The 17,890-nt window shown below is 39.0% G+C and overlaps 1 protein-coding gene across 1 annotated transcript; it reads right to left on the bottom strand.

Annotated features, from left to right (window-relative positions):
- Positions 1 to 4,253: 4,253 nt before the first annotated feature.
- On the bottom strand, positions 4,254 to 16,451 carry LOC119655661 (upstream stimulatory factor 2). Its single transcript, XM_038061645.1, has 5 exons — positions 16,364 to 16,451; positions 16,176 to 16,225; positions 5,019 to 5,319; positions 4,736 to 4,932; positions 4,254 to 4,676 (listed from the first exon to the last, which is right to left on the bottom strand). Exons 2-5 carry the CDS (start codon positions 16,196 to 16,198, stop codon positions 4,532 to 4,534), a joined length of 666 nt encoding a protein of 221 aa, XP_037917573.1. The 5' UTR covers positions 16,199 to 16,225; positions 16,364 to 16,451; the 3' UTR covers positions 4,254 to 4,531.
- Between the last annotated feature and the right edge of the window lie 1,439 nt (positions 16,452 to 17,890).

The raw sequence follows: 17,890 nt of genomic DNA, 5'->3' as shown, positions 1-17,890 counted from the left end.
TCTGATATAACCATCTTCAATCTTGAAGCTAAACAGAAAATCTCCGGTTTTCAGGAGTGTAGATACATCATATAGGAATTGTCTATACGATGTATCTATGCTCCAGTAATTGAAGCTTTCAACCTCCAAATTCTTTCGGTCGAGAACGATTGTCATGAAATTTTGACGTAGAGGATGGCATAAGAAGTTATATTGCGCCGATGTGATGCAAACTTTTTTTTGAAATAACCAGAAATCGATTAAATGGTCAATTCTAGCAAAACTGTTTTATGAAATTTTCCATACAAGTAGTAGTTTTCGAGTTATTTATATTCAAATATGTCGTCTCCACTACGTATCCACTGCAAAAGACGCCGCTGATCCTTTCACCATTGGCTGATAGAATTGATCTGAGATACTTAAATCACTCAGTTCTCGGTATGTTGTTATTACTGACAAAGAGTTAAAGCGCCAGTCATCAAAAACTCTGATTTGGGCAAGTTCCTCAAAATCAACTTTGTTGTGAGAACTAGGAAAATATCACCCGCATAGAGCAGTATATAGGGCTCTGAAGGTTCGATGACCCTCCTAGCAGTGTACACGACAAAACCACAGTGGAGTGGCGAGAGGGTGCTTCCTTGATGAACGTAGAAAAAGATACGAAATGGTTTTGATATGCATCCTAGGCTTAGAAATTTACTCTTCGTGTTGCGGTAGAGGAATTTCAACCAGTGTACGAGTTTCTCTGGCAGTTGCAAAGCATACCAGATGAGTTTATGTGGACACGGTCAAACGTTTCCTCTAGATCCAGAAATGTATTGTCAGCAGTTCTGCAGTGCTTGATCAATCTAGCTTTGTTTACTGTAATTTGATCGAACCTATGAACGCGGGTGTCAAAAATCTGTTGAAAAATCTCCTTGGTATGGTATAACATGCGAGTCTGCAATTTAAACATTCTACCGGACTGCTTTTTTTCTTCCGTATTTGAACGTAATTGAAGACTTACTAAGCCAGAATTTTTGCTCTTTTTTTTTTTTGTTTTCCAAAGCTCAGCTGCAAAGTCATCCAGTCTTGTTTTCCACAATTTCTTTGGTTTGATTACCTCCTCCAGATCTGTGGCGCTAACACATAGAATTGGTTCAAACATGAGCAGCGCTTGAGGAAGTAGTGTCATCTGCACGTCGTGGCTCGTTGGATGGTAAGCAGAACATTGTTCTTATCATTATCACAACAACAGAAGTCTTCGATATCATATAAAAGCTAGTGTTGATTTTTGACATGTCGATACAGATCTCTTTTGCCATCCCGGGGGTCCAGTTTATCGTAAATACTTTTGTGGGTTGCTTGGTTAACAGTGAATGCTTCCTTTGTTTCCTGATTAGTACTCGTATCGATTTGCCAATTTATCAGCGTTTCATGGATGAAACATTTACGTCTTGTGTGTGTGTGTGTGTGTATGGTGGAGGAGAAGCTACAGCTTCTGAGCACTCATTGTACTCGCCTCCCCCGTCTAACGGAATATTCCAGATTCGTTAACGTATCGCAGGATTTCCGTTAGTGGATGTGATGCTACCCGTCACAATTGGAGAACATCGGCACCAAAGATCTGATGCCTAATGCGTTCATAGGCGGGGCATTCACATAGGAAATGCTCCGTGGATTCCGCTTCCTCATTACAGGAGGGACACGTATCATCTTCGGTAATTCCTATTCTGAACATATGCCCAGCTAGTGAATTATGGCCTGTCAGAATGCCCACAATACACCTGCAAGTCATCCTGCTTTTCGACAGGATAAACTTTGCGGTACGTATGTTCGGTTCTGGCATGAAAAGTTTAATGTGTCGAGCAGCATTTAGGCTCTGCCTGGCATTTACGTCTTATTTTTCCCAATATAAAATGTACGGATCATTTTGAAATAGTGCGCAGAGTTCAGACTTTCGCTTCATCTGTCCTTCATCGATTTCAAGAAAATTTCCAATAGCGGAAACACGAGTGTAGAAGGGACTTCTGAAGATACTAATAGCTATTATCAGACCAATATATGATGACCGATGTATTGCATCCGAGTTCGCATGGGTTACATCTCATCATCGATATTATTCCTTCTTACTATCGGTGTCATTTTTCTTGCTAGCGTGCCCGGCGGTCTTCAATAGGCTATGACATCTTTCCTCAAACACCTCGATTACGCTGATGATATCTGTTTGTTCTCTCACCGAGTCATGGACCTTGGCCAAATGACTTTAGATTTGGAAATAGAAGCAAGTAAAGTTGAACTGAAGACGAACAAAACCCAGGTTTTCAGTGTGATGGGCCACCGCACTCTCTCTATCTGCATTAGTGAGCAGAGCATCGAAAACGTCGATCAATTTGCACATCTAGGGAGCGTGGATTCTGCCGGCAGAGGCACTGAACTGGATGTCGATCGTCGCATTAACAACCCTAGATCCACTTTCGCTATCTTGTCTAAAATCTTGAAATGCAGATCTATAAACATCAGATCAAGTTGAAACTACTAATGCTCTTTCTATGTTGCTCTATGGGAGTAACACATCGAAAGTGACCTCCACTGTCACTCAAAAGCCCCAAGCCTTCGCCTGACATTATTTCGAACAAAGAACTTGATTGGCGCAAAGACCAGTTACCCGTGGACGAGTGAATCGTATGAAGGAAATAGCAATGGATGGGCCATATATTAAGGAGGCGACAATTGCATAAGAGTGTGTTTCACTGGAAATAATGCCTCCATCGAAGTGAACCATCGACACGTGTTTACACGCCACTGTACTGGCCAGGCTTGGGAAGTTGGGGGTTGGTTCTTTGAGCAATTCGATGCATCACGTGTCATTTTACAAAAATTCACTTGCCTTTTCCGATGCGTGGGTTCGCATCGGATCCTGAAAAATAAACAAAAAGGGAAGTTGCGCGAGTCTATCAAATGATCAACACGTGAGTTAAAACTGAAAGTTCAAAAATAAAAAAAATAACGACTCGACTGCGCGCGTGAAGCGGTAAAACGACGGACCCGAGTGCTGCAATCCAAAAGGAAGATCCACGATGGATCACATCCTGGGTCGATATTTCCCCTGCCCTAGAAGTATGGTGGGGCGTGGCCTTCGAGGTCCCCCCCCCCTCTGCCTTGCCATTATATTGGAGGATACCCTTCAGTAAAGAGAGTTTTGTGGAGTCCAATGGGACGTCGTCTCGCATGGAACACAGGACACGCAACACACTATGTCTATTAAATGTCTCTTAAAGCCTTTTTCAAATTACCTAAATTCATTGTTATCACTGTTATCTCTCAGCTAATCAAGAAACACGTTTCAAAAAATAAAGTTCCTCTCCTTTTCTTTTCAAATCGCCCCAACTTCTTCCTCCGAAAGCCAAGAACCAACTCCCCCCTTTGGCTCACTTGATGGCTTCGCTTCCTTCGACGGCGGATTCTTCTGTTCGGGTCCGGCATCGCTATAGCTTCTACCGCAGATGGATTGTTCCCGAAAAAATTGGGATCGAAAATGTCTGCGCGAATTACTTTTAAAAAAAAGTTCGAATGAAATACCACTGATGTCCCCAAGTTGCGGACAATATAGATCCAGTTGCCCAAGGAAAAGGTTCATCAAACCAATAGATAAGCAACATACATATTTCAGGCAGAAACATAAATAAACACCATAGATTGATGTACCTACTTCAACCAGGACCCGTATGATCAATTGAATTCCCTTAGTTCATACAATAAGGTCTGGCTGCTATGGATTCCAGGCCACATCAGGTTAGATAGCACTCACGGTACATCTTGCCCTTATTCATACAAATGCTGAGCAATTTTTCGATATCGGAGTCACGGTTGAATTTACCATTTACTATTTTACTACTCAGCAGATTATTCTCTAAAGGGGCGTCTTTTTCGCAGCGCATGTATATATATAACGTCTCTTGTTTTTCTTGATTCTCTGTTCAGCTTTAAACTTATGATACCACCTTCAATGCTTCGAATTGGTAGGAATGGTTGTATACCCTTCATCGCCTAATGTCAAATTGGGCTGTTGTGTAGTAAATTCCTTTTATTAAAAACATGTATACATTAGCCACGCCAATCTAGTATTATTGGGACATGCCACCCTACCTGCTGCATCGACCAAACATTTGAATCTTATCGATATTAACGTGGTTAATATCGGGACACATATCTTGCTGTGCAACAGATTTCAGGGCGCACAGAAAAGAATAAAATCGAGCAAGTTTGGAATTAGCCGCTTTGGATTAGGTGGGTATGTTTAACCATATGCGCTATATTTATTAACAATATCAGAAAAAGGATGATGCAATTGTAGTCCAAACTAATCTAATTAAAATGATCAAAGATAAATTTAACTGATATTGAAATTGTCACAACTGTGCAGTGTAAATACAATATATGTATTTCCTCGATATGTTTCAGTTAGCTTATATTCTTATCTCTTATATGATAACACGAACATAACTTATAAACTTTATCATTTTTATTGAACATATTATAAAACACTATCTTATATTTGAAACAATAATAGTTACACTTTCTCCTGCTTCACATTTTTTTTACTTTCTACCATCTCTGTCAGCCGTTGAATGTCTTTCCGTAACTTTTCATTTTCCACTTTCAGCTTTCGGTTCTCTCTTTCTAACTTCTCATTTTCTTCAAGGCACACAATAAAACTGGAATAGGAAAACCAACATTAGCAGCGTTAAGATGGTATCCCATCGATCAGACATACCTATTATCTTTTTCTTGCATCTTTTCAATGTATTCACATGCTTTAACTAAAATTGAAACTTTCGAGTCGGCATTACAGGATCCTGCCCCCGCAGTGTCAGGCAATTGGTCTTTCAGCCGAGATAACAATTTGTTCATTCTATCACGCCTTCGTCTCTCTACTTCCTTGTGGGTTGCTTTCTTCTCCTCATCACGTTGCTAAAAGAAGCAATTATTTCAGCTATATTCATCAAATAGAAATAACAAACAACTAAACGCAAGGACATCCACAAAATTCAAGTTACCTTCCTGCTAGTATAGACCGGCTGTCTACGAGGAATAGGTTTGCCAGGCTTGAGATTGGAATGTTCTTCATTCAACTCGTTGATTACATAAAATTGACATCCTTGGATTGGATTTGAGTTTGTCGATGAGGAAGAGTTATTCACATTCTGCAAAGGCCCACGCGCAATGTTAACTATACGATACTGTACTACCCCTTCAGCATTTTTCACATCATAAAATGATTTTTCCTTTTCTGAAATGACCAAATCTTCCGCACCTGCTTGATCGACCGTTAGAAGTAGCTTGGTGTCCTTTTGTTCACTGAAATAGTGAACATAAAGTTAAATTTTCGCCACTAGATTTTGAAATGCAGTTACACCAATTGCTCATTTTCAATGAATTAATGCACAGCGCTATAAAATTATTAAAAAAAGATAATTTTTTACGTAACCTACCACTGATGGGCAAACATATAAAATCATAATGTAAAAATAGAATTAGTTCAGTGCTTTGAAAATTATAAAATATGTATCCATGGATCATTTCTCAATTAATGTATTGGAAAACTCCAACTTCCATTTCAATTTAAATGTTTTGTATGCAATTAAGGCTCTAAAATAACGATGCATCGGATTGGAAAGGAAATGAATCACGTCGGAGGAAATTTTGTTCCCAAGCTCCTGCAATGCTTTCCCGAAATCAATTTTTTGAGGAGATATGCTTTTTATAGGACAGGAGTTCGAGCAGATGCTACAGTTACCGATTGAGGAGGCATATAGGGTCGGCGTGGAACATTATACAATGACCATTCTCATTCCGAGAACGAAGTATACTCGAGTTTGTTGTCCTACGGGAAGACAAACGATTGTTCTACGAGTATGTCTAACGTGGTGTTTTGTAAAGTTTTGTTCTAGTCAATAAATACCATTCTATTCACTCTGATGGTTTTGAAGTCCCAAATTAATTGAATCCCCCATCACCCCGACATTGTGCCTTCTATTAAATCCAAATATGTATGTATGTATGTACTTTTGTCAAATTACCGAATTGAATAAAAGAAGTCTTACGATTTTTATGGCACACTCTTTCACAAAGGCAAACTGTTCTCCTGGTTATTTTCGGTGATGAAGGGTTTTGTTCTGGCCGGGAGACTGTGAAACTTTGCTATCCACAATACTCTGATTTAAAGTGAACCTGTCCGCCTGTGGATGCGCGACATCTTCCTCAAATGCTATAGCGCTTTTGAACGGAATTGCGAATGTCGCCGCGTTGTTTTTGAACTGTGTACTTTCGAAGTCGATGGGTAACTACCAAAAACGAGACCGAAACAACGATGGCTTGGTACGCTGGATGGCATTTTGATAGCTTCGCGACTGCATCTAGATCAGGTCTTTGACCGACCAAAATGGCGATCAAAATGAGCAGACCCTGCTTCTGAACGGGAAAAAAGCTGAAGAAGAAAAAATAAACAAATGTGAAAGGCAATAATACTTAGTTTACTAGATAGTGTTTCACGAAGAAAGGAAGAAGACCGGATCACCTAATCACCGGCTCAATTGACTGATGCAAGTTGAATATAGGTATACGATCCTGGACACGATTCATTTTAATACAATGGGATTCCGATAATTCGTGCACCAATTATTCGTATTTCCGGCTAACTCCTACGTCCCCAGAGTTATTTTTTTATTTTACATAATCGATAATCCCGATATTTCGTACCAAATCGTCAGTCTCTTGACCATACGAATTATTGAGATTCTACTGTAGTCATAAAGATGCAGAAGAAATCAAACGAAACGTTAGAATGTCAAATTAATAAAAATAAAGCAAATTATTGTCTTAACTCAATTTTTTACTATTTTATGAATACAAATTCGGCCAATTTTGTAATCGCTTAACAGCATCCCCCATTATCTTAAATGCATCCCCCTATTATCTAACTTGGCACCATGAACTGTAGGGTTGGTCCAAAATAGTGATCCCAAAAGTATTATTTTTAATCAGCAGTTTACGCTCTCGACCAACACACACTGGGCTATTTTCACAATACAAGAAAAGAGAAAAAGTCATCGGGTCCATGTCGGTAAACCAACTCATTAATAAAATTATCGACCATGGATTTCAATTTCGGTGATTACACTTGTAAAACGTTCTTTTAAGATAAGCTCTTTTAGGTTAACATGGAAAATAAATACTCTAATTTCCGACCGATATTCTCGGAAGTACCGCAGAGATTCATTTCAGACTCACCCTTTTGTAATGTCTTCATGGCTGACGTTCCGAGGCTTGAGAAGGGGTAGACCTGACCCGGTATCTTCTAGACTGGCATTCCCCCGGTAGCTGTCCTACCGGATCCAAGACTACTTGGTAGATCTTACCACATATTTCCATAGGTGCGGGACAAAAATCAATGCAACTAAAACGCAAGTCTGCACCTGTCGGAGAAAATATTAAAAATCCGGGTCTAGGTCTATCCACAAAAGATCATAAATATTTGAAGTTTAGCTCCAAAGACACAACAGTGTGCTGGTCGCTAATAATTATTTAGAAATTGACTTTCACTGATTGCTAATATTTCAAGCCCCTCCCCATGGGATTATTCTCGATTCTCTCTAGACATATATTAGATATAAGATTTGAGGAAAAAAACTAGATGTAACTCAGATTAAGTATTTATTGTATTAGTCTATTGACTAATGCGGCACGATTGAATTTGATTTTGCTTATATAAGTATATTTAAGTGGGCATTTGTCCAATTTGTACCTAGCTTGGAATGTTTTAATGGTATGACACTGACATTCAAAGTCTTAAAATGCAAGAAACTTGCCCAAAAGTGACAACTTTGAACTATTATAACTCTATTTGTAATAGTGCGATTTCCAGAAACCTGGTGTACTCTATAGTATAGCCTATAATCCTATAATTAAAAGTTGATGATTCTAGACCAGTAAATTTCTAGAAAATCTACTTATAGTAAATATGATAACATATTACACTATTATTAACTTTATTTAAACCGATATCGGTATGGAGAGTACTTTGAGGCCCAGATATCATGGGCACGGGTAACCATATTTCTTTGCAGATATAGAATTGGGTTGGGTAGTTTCTGAGGACAGGTCCTTAAAGTAACTGGCCCATTTTGGACCCCCGCATTCTTCCCCTTCTTCCCCAATATCGGTTTCGAAAGTACTAATCGAGACTTTTCATTTGATACCCCACATGACTATACTCGTTGAAAAAAGATTTGACACTCCCTTTTCCATATATAATCGAGATGTTGTGACTTTGGAGTGCTTTGGTATCCAGACAGTAACAGGTGCTGGGGGTTGGAGCGCGCAATGAGGGTGCCGAGCGTATAATTGACTTTGTGGACACCGATGACCTTGTACTTATGAGGACATGGTTCATCAAACGATTGTCTTACTTCCTACATTTTATATTGGGAACAGTAAAACACAAATCGACTATTTACATTTTACTACCGTCACTGATTACAAAGCCGTTCCCTATGAGACCATCGAACCTCAAAATTGGACGTTCATTGAAGTGCTGCGATATAGCCGCCCGTCAGCGCAACTGAATTCGAGAAGGCAATAAAACGAATAAGATCGTGGAAAGCCACAGGGATTGACGATATCGTATCTGATCTGTGGAAAGCGAAGAGCTGGGACCCAACACTGGCTCGATGAACTCTTTAATTGAGTTATTTAGGAAGAAATATCTGACTGGCAAAAAAGTACCACAGTTCCAATATAGAAAAAGAAAGGTAGTCCAACAGAATGTTCAAATTAATGTTTGATCCGGTTACTCATACCATGAAGATTTTTAAACGCATTCTTGGCAACCGTATTCGGGAAATCGTTAAAATGACCGTGAAACCGAAACCGCTCTCTTTACATTGCATTTTTAGATCTGGCGAAAGTGTTTGACCGTGTGCCACACGAACTCATTTGGTATGCTCCACGACAACACTTAGTACCAGAAGAACTCGTGCGCTGGGTTCAATTGCTCTACCACGATCCAAAAAGTAAAGTTCCAAGTGTGGCGGGTGTATCAAAACGGCTGCGTGCCTCTGTTGGTGTTCATCAAGGAAGCGCCCTCTCACCATTCCTCTTTGTTCTTGTTATGGAGACCAATATGTTGCGTTGGACTAGTGGCGTGATACGTTTTTATCACATCCAAAATGAGGATATCCGCAATCGATATGGGGTTGCACCGATCGTGGAAAAAGAGCGAGAGAGGCGTCTTCGATGGTATGGTCACGTAATTCGCGCGAACGAAAATTCATTTGCCAAGATTGGTCTGAAAATCGAAGTCGATGGTAAGCGAACAAAAAGGCCGGCCGAACCAACGGTGGCTTGATACGCTGGATGGGGATTTAAAAGCCTTGCGATTGCACCCAGATCAGGCAGTGAAACCGATCTCGAAGAGTCTCTGCTATATAACATTACTTTCTTAATGAAATTATTTGTTATTGATAAGTACAAGTTTGCATGAGTTGAAATTTAAAAGTAGTAATCAAGTATCCTTTGAAAGGAAAAAATATGGAAGCACCACCGACATCAAAATAAGCCTCTCTAGAAATAAATCACCTAATAATAAAGCTACATGGAGACGGTAAAACTGTCCGTGTACAACGTTTTAAAACGTCATAAAGAACATTTTCAAATTGAATATAAAAGTAGAACGTTGATCAGGAAATATGTGCCGCAGAACTAGAAATTGGGAGGTGAGGTGAAGCCCTGAAGAGTAGGTGGTTAAGGCCCTACGCACCACAGAAGTTTATGGTGGCAACCGTACAGAGTATTTCAAATCAACCAGAGAAAATGTATGCCAGGCGATTCCTCATGCAATTCTCAACGAAAAATATTAAATACATTTTTTTGGATTTCTTAACCAGTTGGCTGCCACACATAATTTCTTAGAAAAATGCCGCCTTTACACCACTAAAATCATATCTCAAAAGCTAAGATGGCTGGATCATTGGAATAAACTGAGCTATAGCCAAGACTTCACTTTAGAGGACAAAACTTAAAAATAGAGCAAGCTGTGTAAATGAAAAAAGTGCGTTGTTCTTCCCCAAAAATTTTTAACCCAATTTTCCTCGAATTTTGACATACATAATGCACTTATTTTCTTGAAAAAAATAAATATGATAAAATCTTGCCAACATCATTTTATCCTAATTACTCAATTAGTTGTATTATTGTATTATTTTTAACGGACAAAAAGGCAGTTTGATGAATCAAAATTAAAAGGCGAATCTATTTCAAGGGTACTCACTTATTTTTTGATAAAAAGTAACCACCCTTCATTATGAAGCAATAAGAGAACTTTTTACTGAAATTACGCATTGCTTTTAGTAACATTCTGCTTGATATCTTTGCAGATATAAGGATAACTTGTTTCAGAAAGAACTCCTTCGAATGGCCTTATGGTGTTTTTATAAACTATTTGCTTTAAATATCCTCATAGATAGTGGTCCGGTTGATTAGGATCGGATGATCTTGCAGACCATCCTACGGGCCTATAATGGTGTCTCCACCGTTCACGACGTTTTTTATTAAGAAAGGATATAATACCCCTGAAATTATGTGGAAGTACCCCATCTTGATGAAACCACATCCTGCTTCTTCTGTTAAGTGACACATTTTCTAATAAATCGACCGACCCACAAAACAAAAATGTATGCTCTTCGCTTGTCAATCGATTCCGGAAAATATAAGGTCCTGTAAGCTGGTCTCCAATAATTCTTGTCCAAGTTCATCAATTTGCCTCACGATTGAATCCATCGGTGACTATTGCAATAATTAAAAGCCTCTTTTTGGATAAAAAGGCATTCTTCGGTAAATAATGTAGTTTTGGTGAAGTTACAATTTTCCCTAATTTGCTCTTGCACCCAATCGCAAAATGTACTCCACTTTGAATTGAAATGCTTCAGCGGTATAGTTGCGTCAGGTTATGATGCTTTTAATAAGTTACAACTAAAATGGTAACATATTGGTATTTTTTCTGCTAATTTAACTTCTCCAACTGCTCTTACGAACCCCTAGTAATTAAAAACCAGTTATGGTGAAATGTTGTTGGAAGACAATGAACAAAAGTTAACAAAAAACTAATTATACCCATTAACTGGCAATTATGAAAGGTTTCTACCTATTTTATATCATTGGGTTCAGGAATTTGATGTTTTTTGCAATGAGTGGATTTTCATTTAACGTGTTATAATTACCACAAATTGAGAATTTAGCATAAAATGATATACAAAAAATTGCATCTCCATGAAATCTAACATAGACTAACACAGAAAACAATTTTTTTTTATCGAATTTGATTTTATTATTCAATATAGTTTCCTTGGTGGGAAATACAACGATTATAGCTGTCATACAATTTTTCGATACCAACTGGTCCTCCAGGTTGGGGGTTGAGTACGGCTGACAACCCTACACGGAAAAACGATGTTACGAAGCTACAAAAGTAGCCTCGGACAAGATGGATTTTACAACCACGAACCCGGCAAAGACAACGGATTGACGATTTGCGCATTTTCTCATGGAACGTGCGCTCCCTATACAGACCGAATGCTGCTGAGCAGCTAGCCGATACCCTGTCCCAATATAAGGCTGATGTAACAGCCTTGCAAGAGATGCGACGGACAGGGACCGGTTTCCTGGAGATGAACCGCTACACCATATATTATAGCGGCCATCCAGTAAACCATGTGCTCGGAGTAGGTTTCTTAGTCAGCCAAAAAATGAAACCTGCTGTTATCGACTCGGACCACTGTCTCGTTGGCAAGGTGCTCCGAACTCGAATTACGACACCACCTACAATCCCTTCCCCATCAACAAATGATCTTCACAACCACCTGAAGAACGTTATCATTGATACGGCCACAAAGATACTTCACCCCAACCGTAAGAAAAGTCGGAACGGCTGGTTTGATGATGAATGTAAGCTAGCTACGGAACGGAAGAATGCTGCATACCGAGTAATGTTGCATTCTCAAAGAACGCGGGCACGCGCAGAGATTTATCACGAATTCCGTGACGACGGAAAAAGGAAAAACCAACAAGTCTGTGAACTAGAAAAATACAGGGAGCAACCGCACCAGGCGCGGAAGTTTTACCAGCAAATCAGCAGGATGAAGCCTCGACAGAATGGGCGATGGGTTAAGTACCTTGATGTGCTACTGAACAACCAGAACATCGGCGAGATCCCGCCAACTGAAGACGATGGATAAATACTGTCACTAGCAAGTATAGGAGAAACAGTCCGTGCAATTCATCGGCTTAAAAATCATAAGGCCCCCCAAGCCGATGAAATTACAGCCGAATTGGTTAAAAATGGAGGCGACCAGTTACACCAAGTGGTTCATCAACTCAAGGTATGGGACAGCGAACATCATTGGCCCATACCAAAGAGACTTCAGCAACAGATCAGATTTTCTCTCTGCGGCAAGGGATGGAAAAATATGGACACCAGTTGCACCGTCTTTTCATAGACTTTAAAGCCACCTATGTTAACATAGCCATGGTAAAACTGTACACGGCCATGAGAGAATTCGGTATCCCCACGAAATTGATAAGACTGACTACCCTGACCAATGTGCCAGGCCAGATAAAAGCAGCAGGATCACTCTCAAGACCATTCGACATCAACAACGGTCTACGACAAGGGGATGCCCTATCATGCGTCCTCTTTAACCTGGCCCTTGAAAAAGTGATCCGTGATTTTGAGGTAAATGCAAGAGGTACGATCCTCTTTAAGTCCAACTACTGGCCTATGCTGACGATGTTGACATCATGGGAAGAACGACGCGAGACGTACAAACTGCCTTCATCCAGATCGAGCAGGCGGCGCGAGATCTTGGGCTGCACATCAATGGAGGCAAGACAAAATATATGGTGGCAACGTCAGCACCGAAAACCAACCAACCAACAACATCAAACCGCACTGGTCAAACCGGAAGAATAAAGATAGGATACTACAACTTTGAGGGCGTTGATAATTTTTCCTATCTAGGGTCGAAAATCACAACCGATAACAGTTACGATGATAAAATCCGCGCACGGTTGATGGCAGCCAATAGAGCCTATTTCAGCTTACAAAAACTGTTCCGCTCGAAACATCTCACTATAGGGTCAGAGCTTGATTTTGCCAGTCCTTATATATTCTTCGGAGACTTGGGTTCTTAGCAAAAAGTTGCGAACTCTTGCCCGCCGTCGAGAGAAGAATCCTCCGAAGGATTTTCGGTCCCCTACATGAGGATGGACGATTCCATAGCCGACATAACAACGAAATCTATGACCGATACCATGACCGTCAGGTTGTGGATAAAATCCGGCTCAATAGGTTACGGTGGGCGGGTCACTTAATCCGTATGGATGATGATGATCCCCACCGGAAAGTCTATAAGGGCAATATCTATGGTAGAAAAAGAAAACTAGACAGACCCTGGCTAAGATGGAGCGATGGCGTAGGTCAGGACGCCAGAGAGCTTTTAGGGATATCGAATTGGTGGACCTCAGCGCAAAACCGGGATGTCTGGAGTTCCTTATTAAGACAGGCCTAGACCGGATACCGGTTGTTGCGCCGTTCATGATGATAATGATTTTTATGGTACGATTTGTCTTTAGCCTCAAAATAGGCCTCAGTTTCGGCGATTACCTCTTCATTCGCGCTAAATTTCTTTCCAGCCAGCTTTCTCTTTAGAACAGGATCAAGTCCCTGGGGATTAAATTTAGAGACCAGATCGGCGGATATGGAAGCAATTCGAAGTTCAATTCATACATGTGAATGGAGGGTGCAAATTTTTTTTTTAATAAAATGTGGCCATGTGGGGTATCAAATGAAAGTCTCAATTAGTACTTTTTGAAACTGGCTCTATATTTGACATTGGTTGCAACATAGGGGAGTGAGGTCTCAAAATATGACCCCCAAAAAGTGTCGCAGGTTTCGTTCTCAGAACCTACCCAACCGGAAAGTTTGAAAAAAAAATCACAGTGATGCATTTCTACGAAATCTGGGCCTCAAAATACATCCGGTTCCGATATCTGCACAAATAAAGTTAATAATAGTATATTTCCACATTTTAGGAATTTACCCGGCAACCCCCCTTATGTTCATCCCAGAAGTACGGGTGTAATGAAGAACATAATGACCAATTTGATCAAGTTTGAAGAAAATTTCAACTATTATTAACAAAGTTATAGGGAGTGAAACTTTGCCATTTTTTGTGAATTTCATGCATTTTATAACCGTGACGTCATCATCACATATCAATTCATCAATACCACAACGAAATGAGTTCTTATCAATGGGGTCTCAAAGAATTATTTTGTTTTAGTTTTTTAGTCATTTGGATATGAATATCAATTACTCTAAACAGACATGTGTGTATGTAAGTATATAGTATGTGCGTGCTAATGAAGTTTGCGGGTAGTGTCTAATTCAGATAGATATATTTGTACATTAAATCAGCCGTATTTAATATACGTACTATATGGGTATGTACGTATGCTTTTTTGCACGAAGTAAATCGGAAATATGGATACGAGTTTATATACGTGTATATATATGTACAGTATTCGGAAATAGACAGTTTGTTTGTTTAGGGTGAATATAATATCTATAGTTGTAATATGTACGTATGTCTTGTAGTTTGGAAAAATATGAAGGAATATGTTGGATTTGTAGCTATATACGGATAGAAAAATGTGCGTTGAAGTTCCTTACATAAGATGAAGACAAAACCTTTATACCCGAAGTACGAGTTCCGGTATTCCGACTTGTTTATAAATTAAAACGCCTATGGCTGCTTAGGGTTAAGAAGTCGAAAAAATTTACTTAATGTTTTTTGCTTAAGATTGCCAATATTTTTGATTTTTAAGGTTTTATGTGAAACAAGACCTTAATAAAATCGATTCAATGTCTTTCTGTGGCAGACACAGCCGGAAACGGCTAAACCCGTTCTCATGAAATTTGGTGAGAACGTGAAGTCAGTGAATCGCTTTACATCTGGGATGCTGCGCCATTTGAGTTTAATAGGAGAGGGTGCAATCATTTTTTTCACAGAATATGGTTATGTAGCATATCAAATGAAAAGTACTTTTCGAAACTGATCCTGTTTTGATACTGAGTGAAACATAGGGAATGAGGGCTTAAAATGTGTGACCCAAAAAGTGGCGCAGGCCTCTTTCCCAGAACCTATTCAACCGAAAAATCTGAAAAAACACAATGGTGCATTTAGACAAAATCTAAGCCTCAAATCCCATTCCGACATTAACTCAAATGATATTAAAAATGGTATATTCCCAGTTAAGGTCATCCTACATGTACAAAACGACATCAATATAGAGCATAATTATGCAAAGTTGGAAGGAAATTCAACTATTAATAACAAAGTTATAGAAGGTGAAAATTATGTACTTCAAGTGAACTGATTGCACTCTAAGGCGTGTATCACTTCATACTGATAATGTCTGTATCAGTATGAGATAATAGACAATGTTTGTTTTGGATGATCATAATATTTACGTCTTTCATATGTTCATATGCATATCTTTGAGTTTGGAAATAATCAAGGAATATTTCAAGTTTTCTAGCTATGTGCGGACGGGAAAGCGTGCATAGAAAGTTTCTCGCATAAGATGAACACCAAACCTTCATACTCAAAGCGTCGAGCTTCCGGTATTCCGACTTGTTTCTGTACATCTTATTTGTAAGCAAACCGAAGAATAGTTATTATTGTGTAGAACCATACATGTATACTTTTTAAGAATTATTATTTCTCCGCTGTTTACGAGCAATCAAATCCGAGAGATCCTCAGAAGAAGATTTAGTAATAAAAGCTAAACTAACTAAGCACGATAGTTAACGAAATGAAGGCTGCTTATTCGCATTTCACGAAATCAGCACATTACTCAATATTTCACGCAATGTTTTGGTTTGCTTGATTACTTCCTAATATGCCAAAATGTTACCCCATTCATATTACCACTGTCATTCGTTGTAAAGATTGCAAAATCTATGAGATTGGAAAGTCCCCGCTTCTAGGTAAGAAGCCATTGAATAGTTGATCAGCATAACCACTGCCCTTTTGCATTAATTTTTGCCGAAACCTGTCACTTGGCCTCCTTGCAAAATTTGTAAAATATCGATTTACCTTGAAGTCAACGTGTAGTCCATACTGTCCTTTCCAATTACTCGAATTATCTGAAGTGGTCAAAACAAAAGCAAAGTTTCACAAGTTATTTTGCATAACGCTTTGTAGCAAGTGCCGAACCGCAATTCTTCAGGATGCTAGTGCCTCCACATCATATACACTTTGATCTAATGATATAGTATCGTCACCTTGCGTTTCCCCAAGTAGAAGGCAATTTTACAACAAATTACAAATCTAAATTTTTCGCAGCAAAGAAACTTCTTTGCATATGTCAACAGAAATTAGGAGGTGTCAAGTATGACTTTTGTCACACAATGACAGCAGTGCCAGATTCAATATAACATTGTTCCTGGAGAAAAGCAGCTAAACTCGGAGTGGTTGCTTTTTTGAAAGCGATGGAATATGCATGGAAGATTTCAAGTATCGGAAAGAGGTGGAATTATCCATCATCATCATCAACGGCGCAACAACCGGTATCCGGTCTAGGACTGCCTTAATAAGGAACTCCAAACATCCCGGTTTTGCGTCGAGGTCCACCAATTTGATATCCCTAAAAGCTGTCTGGCGTCCTGACCTACGCCATCGCTCCATCTTAGGCAGGGTCTGCCTCGTTTTCTTTTTCTACCATAGATATTGCCCTTATAGACTTTCCGGGTGGGATCGTTCTCATCCATACGGATTAAGTGACCCGCCCACCGCAACCTGTTGAGCCGGAATTATCCAACATAAAGTAAAAGTTACGTTTTAGCTTCCAGAAGAATATGGGCGTTTAACAATTTCGTCATGGAATTATAATATCCTTCGAAGAATGGGATCTACATTTGTCATCCAATTTTAAAAACATCATATTTTTTTCATATTAAGTATATATTATTTAGTTGCTCAACAATCCATATTGAATGAGGGCCTTACGCTATTATTATTGCTTTTGAAAAATATGTGTTACTACTATATTTTCTTTTATTTATTTTTCCAATGTTCTGGTGACAATGTATTTTTGAACATAGTTTATAGTGACCACTGCTATTTTGTGATATAATATTTGTTTGGACGGACACGTATTCTACTCCTTTTACCTGTGATAAGGATCTATTTATTCACTAGCTAGTTATGTTTATGTACATATTTTTTATTTTATAGGGTTTTATTATGAAGAAAAATTAAAATTTCTGAGATAAAAACATAGACTTTTTAAATAAAACAATTTACAGTCACTAGCAACTCAACTGCATTGATATCAAACGTTTCGCCATCGTGCTATACACAGAATCAAACAGAACGTTGACGCAGAAATTCAATTAATACCAAATGGGATAGCAAGTGTTGTCGTAATAGGTTAACTTCGCCTGGAGATAAGCGAAAAACGAGAGATATTTGTGTCCAAAAGGAAAAGCTTATTCAATGGCCATAATGGGCAGATCCAGGATACCAACGGTTTAATATCAGTACGGTTAGTTCGTTGTCGAGGAAAAGGATAGGATTTTTCATGCGGATATCCGTTAAGGAAACCGCTTCTCACTTCTGCGATGATGATAAAGTGGCTCAATAAATGCAAATAGTATTTGAATTTGATTGTTGATGTTTGAAAAAAGGTATCTAGAATTAGTTTTTATAAAAATAATTAACCATTTAGCTTCCATGTAGTCTCTGTTTTAGAAAGTTCAAACTCAACAATCTTTTCCGAGTTTGCTTTCTGACGAATCATCGGCTGATGT

The sequence above is a fragment of the Hermetia illucens genome, chromosome 4, assembly GCF_905115235.1.
Source record: "Hermetia illucens chromosome 4, iHerIll2.2.curated.20191125, whole genome shotgun sequence".
NCBI classification, from domain to species: domain Eukaryota; kingdom Metazoa; phylum Arthropoda; class Insecta; order Diptera; family Stratiomyidae; genus Hermetia; species Hermetia illucens.
Note: the sequence above shows the minus strand (reverse complement) of the source record. Positions and strands in the feature narration are given on the sequence as shown.